At 40.7% G+C, this 19557-nt stretch overlaps 1 protein-coding gene across 1 annotated transcript in view; it reads right to left on the bottom strand.

The window, feature by feature from the left end:
• NEGR1 (neuronal growth regulator 1) overlaps nt 1-13167 on the bottom strand; it is a 216606-nt gene extending 203439 nt beyond the window's left edge. Inside the window, exons 1-2 of the mRNA XM_039483111.1 lie at nt 13057-13167; nt 4471-4596 (exon numbers count right to left, since the gene is read on the bottom strand). Coding sequence (XP_039339045.1) covers nt 4471-4596; nt 13057-13084 — 154 coding nt within the window. The 5' untranslated portion in view covers nt 13085-13167. The remainder of the gene's footprint in view (nt 1-4470; nt 4597-13056) is intronic.
• Nucleotides 13168-19557: the final 6390 nt, after the last annotated feature.

Raw genomic sequence — 19557 nt, 5'->3', positions numbered from 1 at the left:
AGTCAGTTCCTTTGTTAATTAGAATCCCATAAGAATAGGACTCTGGCTAATGAGGATGGAGGGTGGGTTGTGGAATCTTTGAAAAGCACATCTCAAAGAACCATACTTACTGTTGGGTAAGTAACTTTTCTTTCTCTGAGTGACTGTCCACACAGATTCCACTGCTGGTGTCCAACAATCACATGCCGATTCACCTGGACATGGGCAAGAGGAGTCCTATTTGAATAGCGATTGTAGGACCATCTTACTGAACCTAGCATCTGAGCTGGATGCTGGAACCAGGAAATAGTGAGTGGTAAATGTGTGTCTAGAACTCCATGTTGCTGCCTTACACATTTCTGATGTGAGGATGCTACGCAGACAGGCTGCAGAAGCTGCTGCAGTTTTAGTGGAATGAGCCCTAATTTGTCCAGGCTCAACCTTTTTAGCTATATCATAACAAGACAATCTGAGACCCACTTGAACAGCCTCGGAGATGATTGCCCCTCCAAGGGCTGTCCTTTAACCCTCTCAGCAAAAGCCACAAAGAGTTTAGGTGTGACCTGGGCAGCTTGGTCCTCTCTAAATAAAAATACCAGGCTCTCATTATTTCAGTGTGTGGAGTTTCGTTTCACCTGTGGCAGAATCAATTTAAGGATTAAAAACAGGAGTGAACAGACTGACTGATGTGAAAGTCATCGGTTACCTTGGGCAGAAACCTCAGATGACATCTAAGGGTGACTCTGCCCTTACAAAAGAACATGTAAGGGGGGGCCCATCATGAGGGCCTGAATTTCCCCTATTTTCCTAGTTGATATGATGGCTACTAGCAAGGTGGTTTTAATAGACAGGTGATAGCCCTTTCACCAATAGAAGTTGGTCCAATAAAAGATATTACCTCCACCCATCTTGTCTCTCTAAGACCAAGTAAATGCATTTTAGGTATATACCTTGATGTTAAAAACTGTACTGACTTCAATTTTGCCAATAATGTAGTGCTAGTTGTTGAATCAATGGATGGGCTGGTTATGACACTTAAAGCCCAGGAAAGCTCAGTGGCAAAAGTCAGCCCAAAACTTAGTTGTTGTAAAACCAAAATTCTTCCAGGTGGCAACTGCAAACACACTGAGGGTCTAGCGTCTTCATGGGTGACCACACAGTCGTGACTATCGGTGATTTCACCTACCTCAGCTCTGTTGTCAATAACATGAGTAGCAGCAAGTAAAAACCCAAAGCCTGCACTGCATATGTTATCAGTACCTTTATCAGGAATGTCTTTCACAAATTGAACACACTGGTAAATAGCAATATGACGCTTCAGTGCTAAAGAGCTTTAATGTTTCAGTGATAAGTATTCTGACTTATGGGACAGGCACCGCACTGTCAAGATTGAAAAGAAGTTGGACACCATTCAAATGAAGCATCTCAAAAGACTGAAAACATCAATTGGCAATCAACGCTCTCTAAGGTTGTAATGTCATCTGCTCCAAATGCATTCCAACTTCCCTGAAAGAGAGTCATCTTTGACTTTGACCCAATAAAAGCAGAATGGAAAAGACCCCCTGGAAGACCTAAAACATGATGGCTGGACAGCATTAACAGACACCTGTGCCTTTCAGGCAGCCAATCCCATAACACACGAAATTTGGCTCAGAACAGAACATCACGGAGGCACATAATGCATTTGGTGTCCTCTATGCTGTCCAAGCAACAGCATGAGAACTAATCTAACCTAACAATGGAGAAATACCTTGTGGATAATATGCAATGAACAAGAATGGTCTGGATGCTTCTCCTTCAAGAAACCATTAACACTACTTGGCTAAAAGACTTATAGATTGTGTGGCCAAAAGGGACTATAATAATTTCTAGGCTGACCTTCTGTGTCACACAAGCTGTAAAATTTCATCAAGTCCATAACTTCTAGATGAGCTAGAGCATATCGTTTAGAAAGACAAGCAAGAGTCTTTCACAAGCAACCCAACATATTCCCTCCCCCATGGACTGAGTGCACTGGTTTTGCTGCCCTCCCAGTCTCTGGCTGCACACAAGCTTGTGACCCAAATTTTGATTGCAAACACAAATGCGCTATAACTGGAAGGAGGTAGCTCTAACAATATTATTTACTGATCCATATCTAGTACTATTATATTGTATAGACTATATAGTGACATATTAATTATTATTTTTTCAGAGCTTTTGTCTGTATTTGACTATTGGTAGTTTAGAAAATACATTTTATCCAGTTAAATGAATTACAGAGAGCATGCAAGTTACATTGCAACAAGCAGTAATTACTCAACTTCTTTATTGCCATTTGAGGCTTGGTTAACCTTGCCTATTCTAAGGAATTCTTTTTTCTGAACATCGTTCGCTCCTGATTCCTCTTAAGCAGGCAAGTTTAACCAAAACGCAATAAAGAAGTTGACCTAGAATGTAAATTTAAAATCTATGTGACAAGTTTTAATTAAAACACAACCAAAGCACTGCTCCTCTCTTGAAAAGATAAACAGCTAAGCCAATGGGGTTGCACAGAGATTGCATCTAAAATAAAAAATATAAATTAGAAGCACTTATTAGACTTTAGCAAGATGGCACTAGGGTTCAGCTAATGTAATTCATTTTTTCAGGGAACCCTAGGGAGTGCCTCCTATAAGCAACTTCAAATATAAAGCTACCATTCTAAAGTCTCCCCAAGGTTTCTGATACTATTTTGATTGACATTTAGTTATAAACCATCTTTATGATGCAACTGTTTTTTTCTAGTTTATCAGTTATCACTTGAAACAGATTTCATTGTCATTGTTCTAAAGGCCAATAGTAACTTTTTCAAATCTTGTTTTGTAAAGCAAACTATTGCTCAGATCACTTTTAGGCACACTATGTTATGTTCCACCACATACAGTAATTAATTGCCGTTACTCTGGTCAATATAGGAACACATTCAGTCATCCATTCTAAATGAAAAGTATCCAAACATCTGACTAAGCAACCAGAAAGTAATGCCAAGTAATGTGATCTCTCAAGCAACCTTTCAAACTAAATAATTAATGTGGAAGTAAATAAAGGGAAATATAATATTTTAGTTACAGAACAATCATCAAATCAGTCTTATATTCCAGTAATGCGAGACAGTAATTCAATGACAACATACTCCCAAACAACTCAATGGATTTCAGAAAAGTTCTTTGAAATAAGTGAGAGAGTAGAACAGACCCTTTATGTTTAAAATAAATAAAAACATCCACATAAAAACATTCCAGATCCAGCACCAATGCTGTGTACCACTTCCATTTGGCAGTGGGCGGCAATCCTGCTAGACATAAAACACAGAGGATTGTCAGAGCCAAAGCTTTGAAACATGGAAGTGAAGTTCCTTCAGCAGTCAGCAACAGAGAGAGACAGGAACTGAATCAGCTGAGGCGTGGAATTCCCTTATACAGCCTCAGGCACTGAAAGCTTGAAGGAGCTACAGTGTACTTGAGCACTCCTCTATGAACACAACTTGCAATAAGGTGCTCTTGCCATCAGTGGGAATATACAGACAGAGGCGGCTCCAGGCACCAGCACGCCAAGCGCATGCCTGCAGTGGCAAGATACAGGGGGCACTCTGCTGGTCGCCACGAGGGTGGCAGGCAGGTTGCCTTCGGTGGCATGCCTGCGGAGGGTCCGCTGGTCCCGCGGCTTCGGCGGACCTCCTGCAGGCGTGCCACCGAATCTGTGGGACCGAGGACCTCCTGCAGGCAAGCCGCCAAAGGCAGCTTGCCTGCTGTGCTTGGGGCGGCAAAATACCTAGAGCTGCCCCTGTATACAGAGGCCCCCAAAGAACAGTTTAACTCTGTTAGTCACTTACAAAAAATACTTTAAAAATATAAAAAGAATTCTGTATGTGGAATCAGAATCACAATTATTTCTTTAGATATCATGTCTGTTTGCAATTTTTCATGTATGCTTTAATTTAAAACCATTTTGATAAACTGTTCTGTATAACAGCATAATCACAAGGCTCAGTGGTAGTGAAATATTTAAAAGTATTAAATCAGAATGCTGTAAATTTCATCTTTCCTTTTTAGGTATAGAGAACTGTGTCTGAAAGATTCCTTTGTTTTTTGAGATGTTTGATAGATTACTATGGTCAGCTGAAATGAGCATAACCTGCGAACCAGGAACTCTCATCCTGTCTCTGACAACGACTCTCTTCTGTGCCCTTAGACAAGTCACTTAGGCCCAGATTTTCAAAAGTAAAGTTGAATTTTGGTATCTCAATTTGTGTGTCTAAACCTCTGTCTAAGGGCCTGAGTTTAACAGTTGCTGAGCATCCACAACCCTCACTGACTTCAGCTATGGTTTGTGAGTGCTCACCTTCTCTGAAAATCTGGTCCAGTTGTCTTAAACTGGGCACACAAAAGTAGTGGTGTCACTTCCTAATCTATAAAGGCATGAATGGTGATGGGTTTCCTGAAAGAGGGTTAAAAAAGGTTTTGTGCTTACCTGATGGAGAGATATGTCTCCAAGAAATGGAAGGCTCTGGTTTCCCAGTGGCCAAGCAAATAAGTGTAACATTGCTTCCTTCATTCACAACAATGTCAGTTGAAATACGAGATATCTTCGGAGAAACTGAAATGGAACAATGAGAAACTTTAAAAAAAAAGAATTGAAAAAGAGTGATTCATTTTCTTTAGTCCTCAGATGTCTGACATATGTCTTGAAATCCAAACTGTTTGGATTTTTTTTTAATATGATGTTTTAGCTACAATGGTTTTCATGGTATTTTGCAAGCAAATCCTTGTTCAGAATTGCTTATGACCACAACTATTCCATCATTTATACGAAGGTACAGCCCATGGATCAGGATGCTCCATATTAAACACTAGGACAACTGCAATCTGCTCCAGTTTATGAAAATTTGGAATAGCTCTCAGTTTCCTAGCAATCTGCCAGTGTTGCTCTTGTTTAGGCAAAATCTGGACATGCTCATGTTAGTCCATAATGGACATTAAATTAAAATGCTATTGTTCTCTGAAAAATGATTATGCAAAAATAGTACTTTCCTATTCATTCCATCTGCTGCCTGTGTGTATCTAGAGTTATATCTCTTCACATTAGTGAGTAAAGTAAGTTTTTATTGCTTTTTACGCCTGTTGGTCCTGAAATGCCAATATAGCCAAGAGAGAGTGAGCTGCATTTCTTTTTCCTTTCTGTATATCTTAAGCAGAATTGTTCACTAAATTCCATTTATAGGACTAATCAGAATATAATAAGGCTTCAGCAGTGTAACTGAAAGCATCAGTGAGGGCATAACTTGAAGACTATGGAGTTTTACAAGGGTAAATGGGAGGGTAACATTTGGCCTGCAGAATCTTTATTACTGGTAATGATGCACAACAAGACAAGAACCAAAGTTACTTTTGGAATCCAGGCTGAGCTTTCACTTGTGAAGTGTCTTTTTATATATTAACTAAGCACCTTTAGTATGGAAGTTACTGAAAGATAACAGGGAACACCACACTGCTATTTCTACAAACACTTTTCAGAATACAACCACATTCTCAATGTCAAACATGCAAAAAGTGATATATTCTGCGCCTTGGTATAATGGTATCTTCTAGTAAATGTGATGAAACTCTAGCAATGGCTACATTTTTGTACCAAAAATGCAGTTTTCAAACAAAACTGTTCCATAATGCAAGCATACGCTTGTACTACAGGAAAAATATAATTATGAGATTTCAGTTTATTTAATAAAAATATTTATGAAGAAAAACAGATTTCCTCTCTCTTGGGGACAATATCTATTGTCTTTACTGGGCACCTCCTTTACTAACATTGTAATAGCAAAAACCTTCATAATGACAAAAATACTGAAAATGTTCAGAAGATCTTGAGTATTCGGTTTATTCCCTAAATTTTATTAAGGTACAGAAACACTCAAAATAGTTTGATCATATTAGTTAAAAATTCCTGATATCTTAACCATTACTTTTGAAGAAGAAGGGCTAAGGAAACCTTAAATTACATTAGAATCTCATTAATTATTACAACCTTTATGAAACAGTGAGTGAATAAACAATTGTTAAAGATCAAGAATACACTATCCAAAAATGCTTTAAGTTCCTTTTCTGATAACTGCAGTTTACAGTATTTCACATGGTTGTACACAGTACTGTTAAATATACTATAGGGTTATATATAAGTTACTAAGTATGGAAACTCACCACAACACTATTTAATATTTGCTAAGCAGGGAGACTCATTTTTTTACATATGGATTATTGGGGTTGGCAACTAGTGAGGTCCAGGTTATTAACACTTTTTTATGTGTATTATGGGACAGATTGTGACTGGACCTCTGTGGGTGCATAACACTTGAGATGGATGCAAGGAGCCTTCTAAATTCAGTGTAGGTGTCAGCCACAACTGTAGTCCCTTGCATTCCCTGCACTAGAGCAAGCAGCAGTGTCACCCCCACACCCTGAAAAGGTTTCAGCAGAAGGGTGGGCCAATGGCTCGGACCTGCACACTTGCAAGTAAGGGTTGCTGGCTCTCAAAGGTCCTGATGCAGCTTAGCCCTTTGCACCAATCCCTCTTCCCAAATCACACACAAGTGTCTTATTTAAAACTAAAGTCTGACCCAATGTGCACAGTAGTAAAATAGCTGTAAACATATGGGGTCAAATGCTGCCACCCTTCACATTTCCTTCCAAAAAGGATGGAAATAGATTAGGGGAGCAGGTATTTAGGCTAAAACAATGGACCACACTCTGGTTTTAAACATGGCCTTTAATTTTATTCCACTGCTCAGTACACAGAGGACCCATATAAATTCTGTACTAGTGGATTTCAAGAGAGCCAAATTGGAATGCCACAGTACCTCATAGATCCCCTCTTGCTTGTGACTACAAATCCATGATCTGGCCCATAAATTCTTCTCAGCCATTTATGCAGGTCAACCAAGAATAGCTGATTCAAGAATAGTCTATGATTATCCCCCAATGTATTTTAAAAAGGACTTGGACAGTGCCACCCCACAAACTGCATACATCAGAGACAATGAAACCAAGTTGCTTTTGAATGGGTAGCTGCTATGTTTCCTTGAAAGGAGAGGGCCAAAGAAAAAGGGCAGTTTTACATTTCTATGTTGAAAACAGTAGTACCCATAATAGCAGCAGCTGGGGCTGTGTTGTACAATTAGATTTTGTAAACATTCTTTTATCACAGGCATTTACTCACAGAAAAGTTGCTTGAATGACTCAGCATCTGCTATATACTGTACCATTTTTTGCAGATGTTGAATTCTGCATCAGCTAGAGACTATAAATATTGGGAATTCAGACAGAATGTGTGTCTGGCTGTCTAAGACCATAATTTACCATGAAAATAAAATAATAAATAAATAAACAATAATAAAAATAAATTAGTAGAGATATAAGGATTTACATTTCAAATTACTGTACAATTATTAACTATTTAATCCTAAAAAAAAGCCATATGGGGAAGGTAGGTAGAATTCCTAAAAAAGGTAATGTCCAAGTTCCCAGGCATCTGCCCTCTCTGTAGAGTTTGGAGTAAGGCAGTTCCATGCTAAAACAATAAAAGCAACCGATTATGGCAGGCAGTCGTGAGGGAACCTGTTTCGGGATGAAAAGAGGGAAACAAAGGCTGGAGAGAAATAAAGGTCGGGGAAGCCTTGTGACATTGCTAACAGCAGCTCCGTAGGAAAACAGAGCCTGATAATTCTTCATAGCTGTTGCTAGGCATAGTTGAAAGCCTGAACTATCCCACAAACAACTGAGAAAGGAAGTAATATAATGAATGCTGGTGTATGGTACATTAAGGCAATACAATGTTTCTTATACCCAAGACCAGGGGTCCAAATATTCGTGGTTTATAGAAGCATGTTTGTAAGCTAGTTGGGCTACATCTACCCTACGAGCCTCAGTTATTACAAATATAGGGTATGATCAACTATTACATTTTGAATAGTAGCCACCATTTGATTTTGATGTTTTGAATTGCACCAAAATACGTACCAGGGTAAGTTTGGTCAAATAGATCTATAAAAATTATACAGGACAAGAATCAATAAAAATAACACAGTCCAGCTTCTTTGCCACAAGAGTCCGTGTAAGGCTGCAAAAATGCACACAAATCAATTTTGCAGCCTTGTACAGGCTTTCAGAATAGAGAGAGTGGATGGAGAATTTATTGAATCTGGCCTACAGATACCACATACAGAATAACATCTTTGCAAAAATATGCTTCAGCACTTTTCAAAACTGCACTCCACACAAAAAGCACTACTTCTCAGTTTATACAACTCCAGAAATAAGATGGAAGTTTAATAGACATTTCTAGTTAAGCGATACAAGGTGGGTGAGGTAATCTATTTTATTGGACCAACTTCTGCTACTGAGAGAGACAAGCTTACACAGAGCTCTTCTTCAGGTCTGGAAAATGTCTTTAGACAATCTATTCCACCTGGTATTTAGCTATGAGACTCAGCACATTTTCTGGACCCGAAGAAGAGCTCTGTGTAAGCTCCGAAGCTCGTCTCTGTCACCAACAGAAGTTGGTCCTTTAGAAGATATTACCTCACCCACCTTCTCTCTCTAGTATCCTGGGACCAACACAGCTACAACAACACTGCATACATTTCTAGTTTATTAATTACTTACATCACTAGGATGATTTCAGTAGCTGATTTTCTCTGTGGAGACTTACAATTTAAGTGCAGCATAATAGTGGAAGACCAAATCTTTCTCTCTCTCTCTCTCTCTCCAAGGCTCCAACTGTGCAACCCTTACTCTTGCTGCTTAACTCTGAAAAGATTCATGTTTAGGGATCATTGCTAGATTAAGAGAGTTGCCTACATGTATATGCATGTGGACTATGCCCATCTCACTGATGGCCCACTTTGTTTATACTCTTCCACAATGTGGAGGGCTTCAGAGTGGGTCTCTCTGAGCCTAGGATGTCCAACTTCCACCAAACATTCTGACTGCTAGCCCCAGTTATTTTGCCATGTGCATATGGACATAGTCAACCAAAAGCTGCCCGCCATGTATGCACAACATAGTACTAGTAAAATATAAATAAATAAATCTCCACAAACAGCACAGTGCGCCCTGAGTGAATACAAATGAGTTTGGGCAGTTAATGATGGTGTGATCCATGAAGTAATACAGGTTGTAACCACATTTGAAATACTTTAAATTGTTCTGCACATATAACTTTTGTTCATTAAACAAGTTAAATGTCATCAAAATGTACTTATTGCTAAATAGTGTGATGGGCCTGGGGCTTATTGGTGGTACTCCCTAGTGGTTAGGTCCCTGGGTCGCAACTCTCCCCTGTCCCTAGCATTCCCTGCATTCCCACTCAGACATGGTGGCTTCCTCTCTTCCAGTAGACAGTAACTCGGTCTAATTTAATGGTGTCCAGTTTGCAAATTAATTCCAGTTCTGCAGTTTCTCGTTGGAGTCCATTTTTTAAGCTTTTTTGTTAAAGAATTGCGACTTTTAGGTCTGTAATTGAGTGTCCAGGGAGGATGAAGTATTTTCCGACTGGTTTTTGAATGTTATAATTCTTGACATCTGATTTGTGTCCATTTATTCTTTTGTGTAGAGACTGTCCAGTTTGGCCAATGTACATGGCAGAGGGGCATTCCTGGCACATGGTGGTATATATCACATTGGTAGATGTGCAGGTGAACGAGCCCCTGATGGTGTGGCTGATGTGATTAGGTCCTATGATGGTGTCATAGGACCAACTATTTCCCTATGCTAATTTTCCCCCTACTGTATTTTCCACTGCATGCATCTGATGAAGTGGGTTTTAGCCCATGAAAGCTTATGCCCAAATAAATTGTTAGTCTCTAAGGTGCCACAAGTACTACTCATTCTTTTTGTAGGTAGGTTAGTTTTCAGTATTAAAAAACCCATATGTGAATACCTGCAGATCCAAGCCCATTCAGCTTCAAGTTGTGATTTCATCATCTCTCTGACAAGCCAAGCAAAATTGCATTAGTAGGAGCATTGCCAGTAGATCGAGGGAAGTGATTATTCCTCTCTATTTGGCACTGGTGAGGCCATATCTGGAGTAATGCATTCAGTTTTGGGCCCCACCCCACTACAGAAGGGTTGTGGACCAACTGGAGAAAGTCCAGTGGAGGGCAAAAAAATTATTAGGGAGCTGGGGCACATGACTTATGAGGAGAGGATGAGGGAACTGGGCTTGTTTCATCTGCAGAAGAGAAGAGTGAGGGGGGATTTGATAGCAGCCTTCAACTACCTGAAGGGGGGTTTTAAAGGGGATGGAGCTCGGCTGTTCTCAGTGGTGGCAGATGACAGAATAAGGAGAAATGGTCTCAAGTTGCAGTGGGGGAGGTCGAGGTTGGCTATTAGGAAACACTATTTCACTAGGAGGGCGGTGAAGCACTGGAATGGGTTACCTATGGAGGTAGTGAAATCTCCATTCTTAGAGGTTTTTAAGGCCTAGTTTGACAAAGCCCTGGCTGGGATGATTTAGTTGATGTTGGTCCTGCTTTGAGCAGGAGGTTCGACTAGATGACCTCCTGAGGTCTCTTCCAACCCTAATCTTCTATGATTCTATGAATTAGGTATTGGCCACTGTTTGGAGAGGAAACTGCAAAGGCAAACCCCACATTACTAAAAGAAATGTTAGCATAGGTGTCCAGTTTGGGAAACAGCTAGAGTAGAGATTTGCATAAGTGGCAAAATTTGGATCCTGACTTGGAATTCAAATATCCCTAAATTCTGCAGTATTTGGATTTGAATTTTTTGTTCTGCCATTATAAAGATATGAGCAATTTGCAAAATTTAGATCTGGATCTGGAGTTTGTACACCCTCAAAATTCAGAATGTACGTGTTCAAGGATGGTTGAAGCCCTTAGGTGCCGACTTCCCCTCTGCCCAATGGGTGCTTGACCCCTCCCTTCCCCGCCACTGGCCCACCTCTTCCTGCCCCTGCAGCGCCCTCGCCCCACCCCTTCCCCAAAGTCCCCGCCCCATCCCACCTTTTCTCACCCAGCCCCTACCCCCCAAAGTCCCCAACCCCACCCCCATTCCATCCCTTTCCCACAAGTCCCTGCCTCTTCTCCACCTCCTCCCCTGAGTGCAATGTGTCCCCGCTCCTCCCCCTCCCTTCCAGAAAGTCCTAAGTGCTGCCAAACAGCTGTTAGGCGGCAGGGGAGGGAGTGGCAGGAAGTGTTGGGAGGGAGAGGGAGGAATGGGGATGTGGTGCACTGGGGGGGGAGAAGAAGGAGGCAAGGAAGGGGGAGTTTGGTTGCCAGTGGGTGCAGAGCACCCACTAATTTTTCACCATGGGTGCTCCAACCCCGGAGCAACCACAGAGTCGGTGCCTATGGTTGAAGCCTGTCTAAACTTCCCCTGCAGTTTCAATTGGATATCGTATTATTCTTCAGTTCACATCCTAAACTACTGTGCTGAGTTGATATGCACTGTTAAGAGGCAACAAGCTTTCCACAACTAGTTGGCTGTGTTTTCATGGAGGGAGTTGTGGAATTGACTTAATGAAGAAAATTTAATGTAAAAGTCCTACACATAGAGTTGCCAACTTTCTACTCACACAAAACCAAACACCCTTGCCCTTGACCTGCCCCTACTCCAAGGCCCGCCCTGTCGCAGCCCTTCTGAGGCCATGCCCCCTGCCCACTCTGTCCCTCCTTCCCCCTGTCACTCACTCTCCCCACCCTCTGTCACTTGCTCATTTTCACTGGGCTGGCTCAGGGGGTTGGGGTGCAGGAGGGGGGGAGGGCTCCGGCTTTTGGTGCAGGCTCTGGGGTTAGGCAAGAAATGAGAACTTCAGGGTGCGGGAGGGGGCTCTGGGCTGAGGCACTGGGTTGAGATGCGAGAGAGGTGATAGCTCTGGCTGGGGGTGCAGGCTCTGTGATGGGGCCTGGGATGAAGGATTTGGGGTGCAGGAGGTGGCACCAGGTTGGGGGGGTGGAATCAAAGGGTTCAGAGTATGGGAGAGGGCTCTAGTCTGAGGCAGGAGGTTGGGGTGTGGGAGAGGGTATGGGCTCTGGGCTGGGGATACAGATTCTGGGTGGGGTAAGAAATGAAGGGTTCAGGGTGCAGGAGGGGATTCTGGGCTGGGGTAGGGAGTTGGTGGGTGAAGACTCCAGCTGGGGCTGTGGGGTAGGGCTGGGGATGAGAGGATTGGGGTGCAGGAGGAGGCTCTGGGTTGGGATTGAGGGATTCACAGTGCGGGAGAGGGATCATGGCTGGGGCAGGGGTTGGGAGGGGGTCAGGGGTGCAGGCTCTGGATGGTGCTTACTCCCCCTCTCCCCTCCAGCTCCTAAGCAGAGGTGTGGCCAGGTGGCTCTGCACACTGCCCCATCCGCAGGCACCACCCCTGCAGTTCCCATTGGCTGGGACTTGGGGTGGGTGCAGCATGCAGAGCTCTCTGACTGCCTCTATGCATAGGAGCTGGAGGGGGGACATGCCGTTGGTTCCAGGAGCTGCGGTGGTGTCATAGGACCAACTATTCACCTAGGGTGACCAGATGTCCTGATTTTATAGGGACAGTCCCGATTTTTGGGTCTTTTTCTTACATAGGCTCCTATTACCCCCACCCCCATCCTGATTTTTGACATTTGCTGTCTAATAACCTATGCTGACCAGAGCCACCAGGGTCCCTTTTTGACTGGGCTTTTTGGTCGAAAACTGGACACCCTGGAAACTTTACCTACACAGCACCCTATGCTGATCCTGCCTCTCCCCTTCCTCCCCTGTAGCTAACCTGCCTATGGGACAGGAATTGGCCAAAGTGTGGTTGGGGTGGAGGGAAACCTCACTCATCTATGAACACCAAAGTGGGGTGGATAGGAGCCTTCTGTCCCAGATCACTACAGAGTGGTAGCTGAAGTTTTCCTTTTTCTTTTCACAATTTGTTGTAGACCATGAGGGTGGAGTCTTCAACACAATGGATCATTTCTCTCTCATTAACTGAGAAAAATTAAACTATTAGCCATTCTTCTCTGCTCCTTCAAACATTTTTGCAGTCAACCAAGCGAGTATGCAATCACCAACTTACGTTGTCCCATAACCATATTACTCAGCATTTATACTGGATAGAGTTTGATAATCTGATCCAAGTAAAGGATGATGATACTCATGACACACAGTCTCTGTTATAGGGGGAGGTGGCTGAGGGAGGGAAGGACTCTCTCCTTCAAATCAGAATCTCAGCGTCTGTGGCCACATAGCAAAGAAGCCCTGTACAGTTTCTGTGATTCACGCATCACAAAGGCTAATTGTGGTGGGATACAGTCCTAAACGCATTTTAAAAACTGGAATAAGTCAAGGTGCAGATGGGGAGTATTTACAGATACCTTGTCATATATCACCTACACATTTATAAACCTGATCCCATTTGTAAAAGAGAGCCCTTATAAAACAATATTTATATTCCTATTGAAATGCATAGTATACAACTTATTCCAAGATTGTGGAGATGGGTATCTTTTCCCTTGTACAATTCCAAGCAGATGCTCTCTCTTGCAATATGATATTATGCTAGAGCACTCAATTAACAACTATAGTAAATTCCCAACATCCCTCACCAAAAGCCCAGTTAGTACCCTCACACCCATTCCTAGAGATTACTGGTGAGTCTCTATTAGCTATATAAATTTGATATTACTCAAAATTGAGCAAGTTCAGACTCCAGGAAGACCTTGAGCCCTCTGAGACTTTCACTGCCATAGGTATTATAATCATAAAAGCAAGGAAAGCTAAGAAATAGGTCCAAGCCAGAGAGACTGCAAAGAAGAAAGAGATTTTGAATTCATGGACTTCCCAATCTTCTAAATTCACTTAAAGTGAGGGATACACATTTTGTCACTAAAGCAAATTAACTATATTTGCAATGCATTATTTTGATTGGCAGAGAGAAACACTGCCAATGTGTGGGATGGCAGGGAGGAGAAGAGTCAGTTGAAAGGAAAATCTCAGGCTTTTCAATTTCCTATCATAGGTAAAGTACATTACTCTCCCTCGTTGTTTGAAATAGGTTTGTACATTTCCACAGAAATAAAAACATATTTCAGAATGTGCCACAACCTAACTTTCAAAAATAATCCACACTTTTCCCAGTTCATTTAATGACCCCCCAAAATCCCACACATTCATTACCGAGCATTTTCAAGATTAGAAACATACAAAAGAATTATTTCCACATAAAAGGATAATTTTATTAATCAGATTCTCCATGTAGATTCCTGAAATTAATCCATTACTCTAATTCACTCTGCAAAAGACAGTTCTATACCAAAGAAAAAACTGGACAGCTGTGACCTACATAGTCTAAAAATGAGATAAAATATGCCCATTTGTCATGAAAAAGCCCAAAGGATCATAATTAAATATACCCTCCCCAAGTTAGATATGATTCACATTATAAAATGAATTGGCAAAAGACAAGAAATTCAAAGGCATACTCTTAATTCTTGCCATGATGTATGTACTCTCATGTACATGGAATGTATGATAAGCCAATTCCCAAAGCCCCAAGGTAGGAGACCATAACATCTTAAGTATATAGGTACAACTGGCAGAAGAATACCTTGAGTAATTTAGCAAATGTTCTGGCTTTAGTCACCCTAAAGCTATTTATGAATAGCTTTCTAAATTTAAGTTCCTTGTCTCTATCTTTAAAATAAAACAGAACAAAAATATGTTCATAGAAAGTTACTTGGAAGAATGGAATAAACTCAAATGAAATGGTTATTCTCTCAAGTAAATGTATATAGCTGACTGATGTAAATCTATACTTTGCATTAATTGAATATTTTCCAGATTAAATAACTTACTATTTACAGTAGCCTTAACTCATGTGACTTCCTTCAAAGCTTCTCATTTTTTCTGGTTCATGCACATATAAACATTTTTTTTTGGAGGGGAGGGCTTGACTAATGGCTATTTGCGTGGCATGTTTAGCTGCCACAGAATACTCCGTTGCTCCAGGGGTACTTGGATGGCATAAAGATGTCACCAATCCACTTCCCTGTATCTATCATAGGGGACATAGCTAGAGATTTACATATCATAGGGGACTGTCCTCTAGCTTTAATGTGTTGGCATAATAATCAACATAGGGCTGTTACAAACCAGTGCAATTGATAGCTTCTCTGGTGCTGTCCCAAATTACATTGGGAATCAGGGCAAGAATTAGGGACACACAAATAGGTCTTATAGACACCTTGCCGTACCCTCCCCCACCTTTCCTTTGCTCATTGCAGAAAAGGAGGAATGGAAAATCTGGCCCATCCATATGATCTGCTGTTAAGTATAGTGATTTATTTTACTTTGACTGAGAGATACAAACACCAGTACAAATATGGGAGAGGGAAATATGTGAACACTGATCTCAATGGAAATTGAGGACACTAAGCATCTTGCAGTATCAGTCCCAGAACATAAACTTCTAAAGACACATCTGCAGATCTCCAGCGGATGAAAGTTGGCACAGCTTCCATTACTTCAATGTAGTGATGCTCATTTACACCAGCAAAAATCTGGCCCATGAAATATTTTCAAAAATGGCTTCCAAAATTGCAGCAACAATTTTTCCCCTAGACATAGGAACATTGACTTTATCAAGGAAACTGCATAGAAAAATCAGGTAACTACCCAATCAAATAACTATTCAATTTTCAAGCAAAAGAATGAAATCATGACTGGAAAAAAATGTGCACACAGAATCGCACCTGCAATTTGAGATGCTGAGTTGAAAATTTGGCCTCTTAAGGCTTAAATTACTTCACAATGTCCCTTCGATATTGTAACTAAACTATTGAAAATAATTTATATTTGGCATCATTATATATGAATAGAAAAGACTATATGGTAGAACTCAGCCGCTTTTTGTGCTAAATCACTGCATAGGAGCAACTGCAATTCAAACTTTACTTTTATTTATCCAATAGGATATAAGAACTCCCTTAGTCACATACAACTGTATTGGGTAAACAGAATTTTCTTTATCAAGAAAATGATGTGATCTCCCACCTCCCATCTCCTTCCAACACCATCTCCTCCTCCTTCTCGTCTCCCCTGCTATGGTTTTCATCAGCTCTCTTCTTGTAGCGTATCCACATGATCCCTTGATCTATTTTCCTCACTGCTCCTAAGCTCCTTCACCCCAAAAATTTCACTCTCTCCATTTTACTCACCTTAAGTTCACGCTCTTCTGGCCTGTTCCTCTCAAAATAAAATCATGGCATGTTCTCTGCCATGCTGAAACATCCCACTTTTGATCCCACCTACTCCTACAGCTACTTCCCATCTCTCTTCTTTTATCTCTAAACTCATACACATCATTTACAACTACTGCCACAAGTTCCTCTCCTCTAACTCCAACTTGCTTTTGCATGTTCTATTCCACCAAAGCTCTCACCAAGTTTTCTGATGGCCAAATCCCATACTCATCCTCCTTGACCTCTCTGCTGTTCTCACTCCTCCTTTAAATCTTGTCTTTCCTTGGCTTTTGTTATTCCATCCTCTCCTGATTCTCTCCCCCCGGCCCCGTCTATTCACCCCTTCAGTTATGCTTTCCTTCTCTCCTTCCCACTGCTGGCAGAGGTCCTAGAAAGCTCCATATTTGCTGCCCCCCATCTTCCTTTATCTTCTTTTTCTAGGCCATCATATCTGCTCATAGTTTCCACTTCTGACTGCTTTCTTCCACCCAATCCTACATCCCATCACTTCCCCCATTCTCTGTCACTGTGAACACCATCACTAACCTCCTTGTCACATAGGTCCACAACCATGAATAATCTTTGACTTTCTTTCTCGTATCCCACACATCCAGGCTGTGAGCAAATATTGCCACGTTTTTCTTCATAACATTTCTAACAGCCATCCTTTTCTTTCTGCTCCCACCACCCATCTCAGTTATTGTTACCACCATTTCTGACTGACCTACAGTCCATACAAAATATATTTTCCTTTCCTCTTGCTCTGATGACATCACTGCTCCCCCCCTGGTTCCTCCACTTGTTCCTCTTCACTGCATCAGTTCAAGCTTCTCCTCCTCCTCATGTTTAAAGCCTTCACAGTGGTGCCACAATCCACTTGTCTGCACTTATCACATTTCCCTGTACTTCCTCTGCTCTGCCAGTGATGCCTGTTCACCTGTTCGTCAGCATCTTACACAGATGCATCTGCAGCATCTTGTATGCTGCTTCTTACGCCTGGAAAGCAAACTATAAACTCTTCCTTCCCACCCTTCATATTTCTCTCCAAGAACCACTTCTGTGCAATTCCTTGCACTCCTTGCAGGCAGTTAATGATGGCTGGGTTTAGGGGCAGATGGCTATACCTGGCTTATCTTATTCATAACATTAATATCAAAATAAATTGTAAACATATATAGCATTTTAGCATGCAATATAATTCTGAAAGAAATATTTAAACACTAAAACAACAGATCACTGTAGTGAGGAGTAGTATTTTAGGATATTTATAAGCTTGAAGGCTTATGATACTGTCTAATATCAACAAGGGAACACTGTTGAGTAGAGATGTGGGGAGGATAGAAACACTGTTTCATGAAGGATTTGGAGATTTTGAAATTTGGTTTAGTTTAGAATCTGAACAAAATCCTAAAATTCTGAACCTCCCTAAGAAGAAAAAATTCCCAAATTTCCCATTTTTTTTTGTTTTGGATTTAAATGATTTGTTTCAACAAAATATTTGACTTTAACTTCTATTATAATTAATTAATTATATTATTTTGTATTAAATAAAACATTCAAAATGAAAAGTTATTTCAAAATGAAATATCAAAACATTTTGTTCCAACATTAGGCTAGTCTGACTTTGTTGGACACTTCTTTTTTTATTTCCAAAACAAAATTTTGGCAAAATCTACACAATGTCATGGAGCAGTTTGAGTTCAACAGAACTACATTTTCTGATGGAAAATTATTGGTAGAAGTTTTTCAAACCAACTGTATTTAAAGCCAAAACTATGAGGCATAAACAATAAAAAATACAATATTCTCCCGCAATGGTATAAAACATTACAGCTTTCAATTGTGCTATTAGTGTTCTATGAAATTACTGTAGAATATTGTAGGTTTTTTTATTTTTTAATATGAGAAAGCGTGTCTATTTTCATCATAATGTAGAATTGTCACTACCCAATAAGATTTCTTTGTGAATACAGTTTTATAATTAAGCAATAATGAAGGGATTCAGTGTAACTGGTTTCAATAGCTCAAGTGAATCCTCCCTTTAGACTGCCAAACATTTTTCTGGCAGGTTAGGTGCACAAATGTTTATGCACTCTTTGCTGCGAACAGGCAAACAGCAGTGATCATGAGAGCTTGCAAACGTTTGTTCACCAAAATTCAAAGCTTTGCTGTCCAGCTTGATGCAACTCCAGTTAATTTTTCTGTTCAAAAGGTATAAAATATTGTTTAAAATCGGAACTGTAACAGCTGAGGTCCCTTTAGACTGCAACAGTAGGAAGTGTAGTACACGCTAATAGTAAAGCAACACATCACAGAAAGACCAGGGCTCTGCTGTGATTCAGCCTTCACTTTGGTAGAAATGAACATAAGAATGTGTGTATTCTTAAAAATCAAACAAGTCTGAGTGGACAGCAAGAGAGTACCCGAATGCTCTCAGTATTGGTGGTGTCAGTAGGCCACTTTCTTCAGCAAGGGACAGAACCCAATCTCCTTTCAGATACCTGCTTTCTACCTAAATTAGAGAGTAAGCATCACTGTGGTGCAGTGAAACACTACACCAACTCTGGCACAGACCTTGTTTATTTTCTGAGAGCTATTCTAAGCCTGCACATAGTGTATAGCAAACAGCACAGCAACCTTACAGATTTCCTGAGACAGCTACCACAGAAAAGGGATTTATCCTGGGATAACCTGGACAGGAGGCAAACCTAACATGTATTATAGTTTGATTTGATAAGACTACAAAAAGTACGAACATAGTTTTCACTTTCTATAGTAAATTGCTGTGTACACTACAGATAGCCTGTACATTGTCTCAAATGATCTGACAATAATAAAACTAATTAAAATGTATCTTTGTAATAAACATTCCAGTCATTTATAAAGCATCTTTCATTTTGGACCACTCTGCAGAAGTCATCATGAGCTAATTTATTAAGTTTCAATACATTCCTATAGGTTACATTTCTGCTTTTTATTCAGTTCATGAATCCATGTACTGTACTAACATGTTAGTTCTTGGTCTCCTCCTTTTTCAACCCCTTTTTTTAGACTTTTAAGTATTTCAACAGCTGTTTGGCAGACTGGGGGAAATTCTGACCCTAACTGAAGTCAATGGGAGTTTTGAAACTGACTTCAATGGGACCAGAATTTCACCCAATTAAATGTGTTACATCCGCTTTCAGATCAGATGGGTACAATATACCAAGGGAAATATTATGCAGAAATAACAAGTCTTAAAACTCTCCAATTAATATGTTAACTGCCCATCATGATTAGACACAGAGAATTAGAGCCTTTAGTTATAATTAATACATTTGACAGACTTCAGCAATCTG

Source organism: Mauremys reevesii, linkage group 8 (genome assembly GCF_016161935.1).
Source record: "Mauremys reevesii isolate NIE-2019 linkage group 8, ASM1616193v1, whole genome shotgun sequence".
In the NCBI taxonomy this organism is placed as follows: domain Eukaryota; kingdom Metazoa; phylum Chordata; order Testudines; family Geoemydidae; genus Mauremys; species Mauremys reevesii.
The sequence above is the reverse complement of the archived record's forward strand: the minus strand, read 5'-3'. Positions and strand labels throughout refer to the sequence as shown.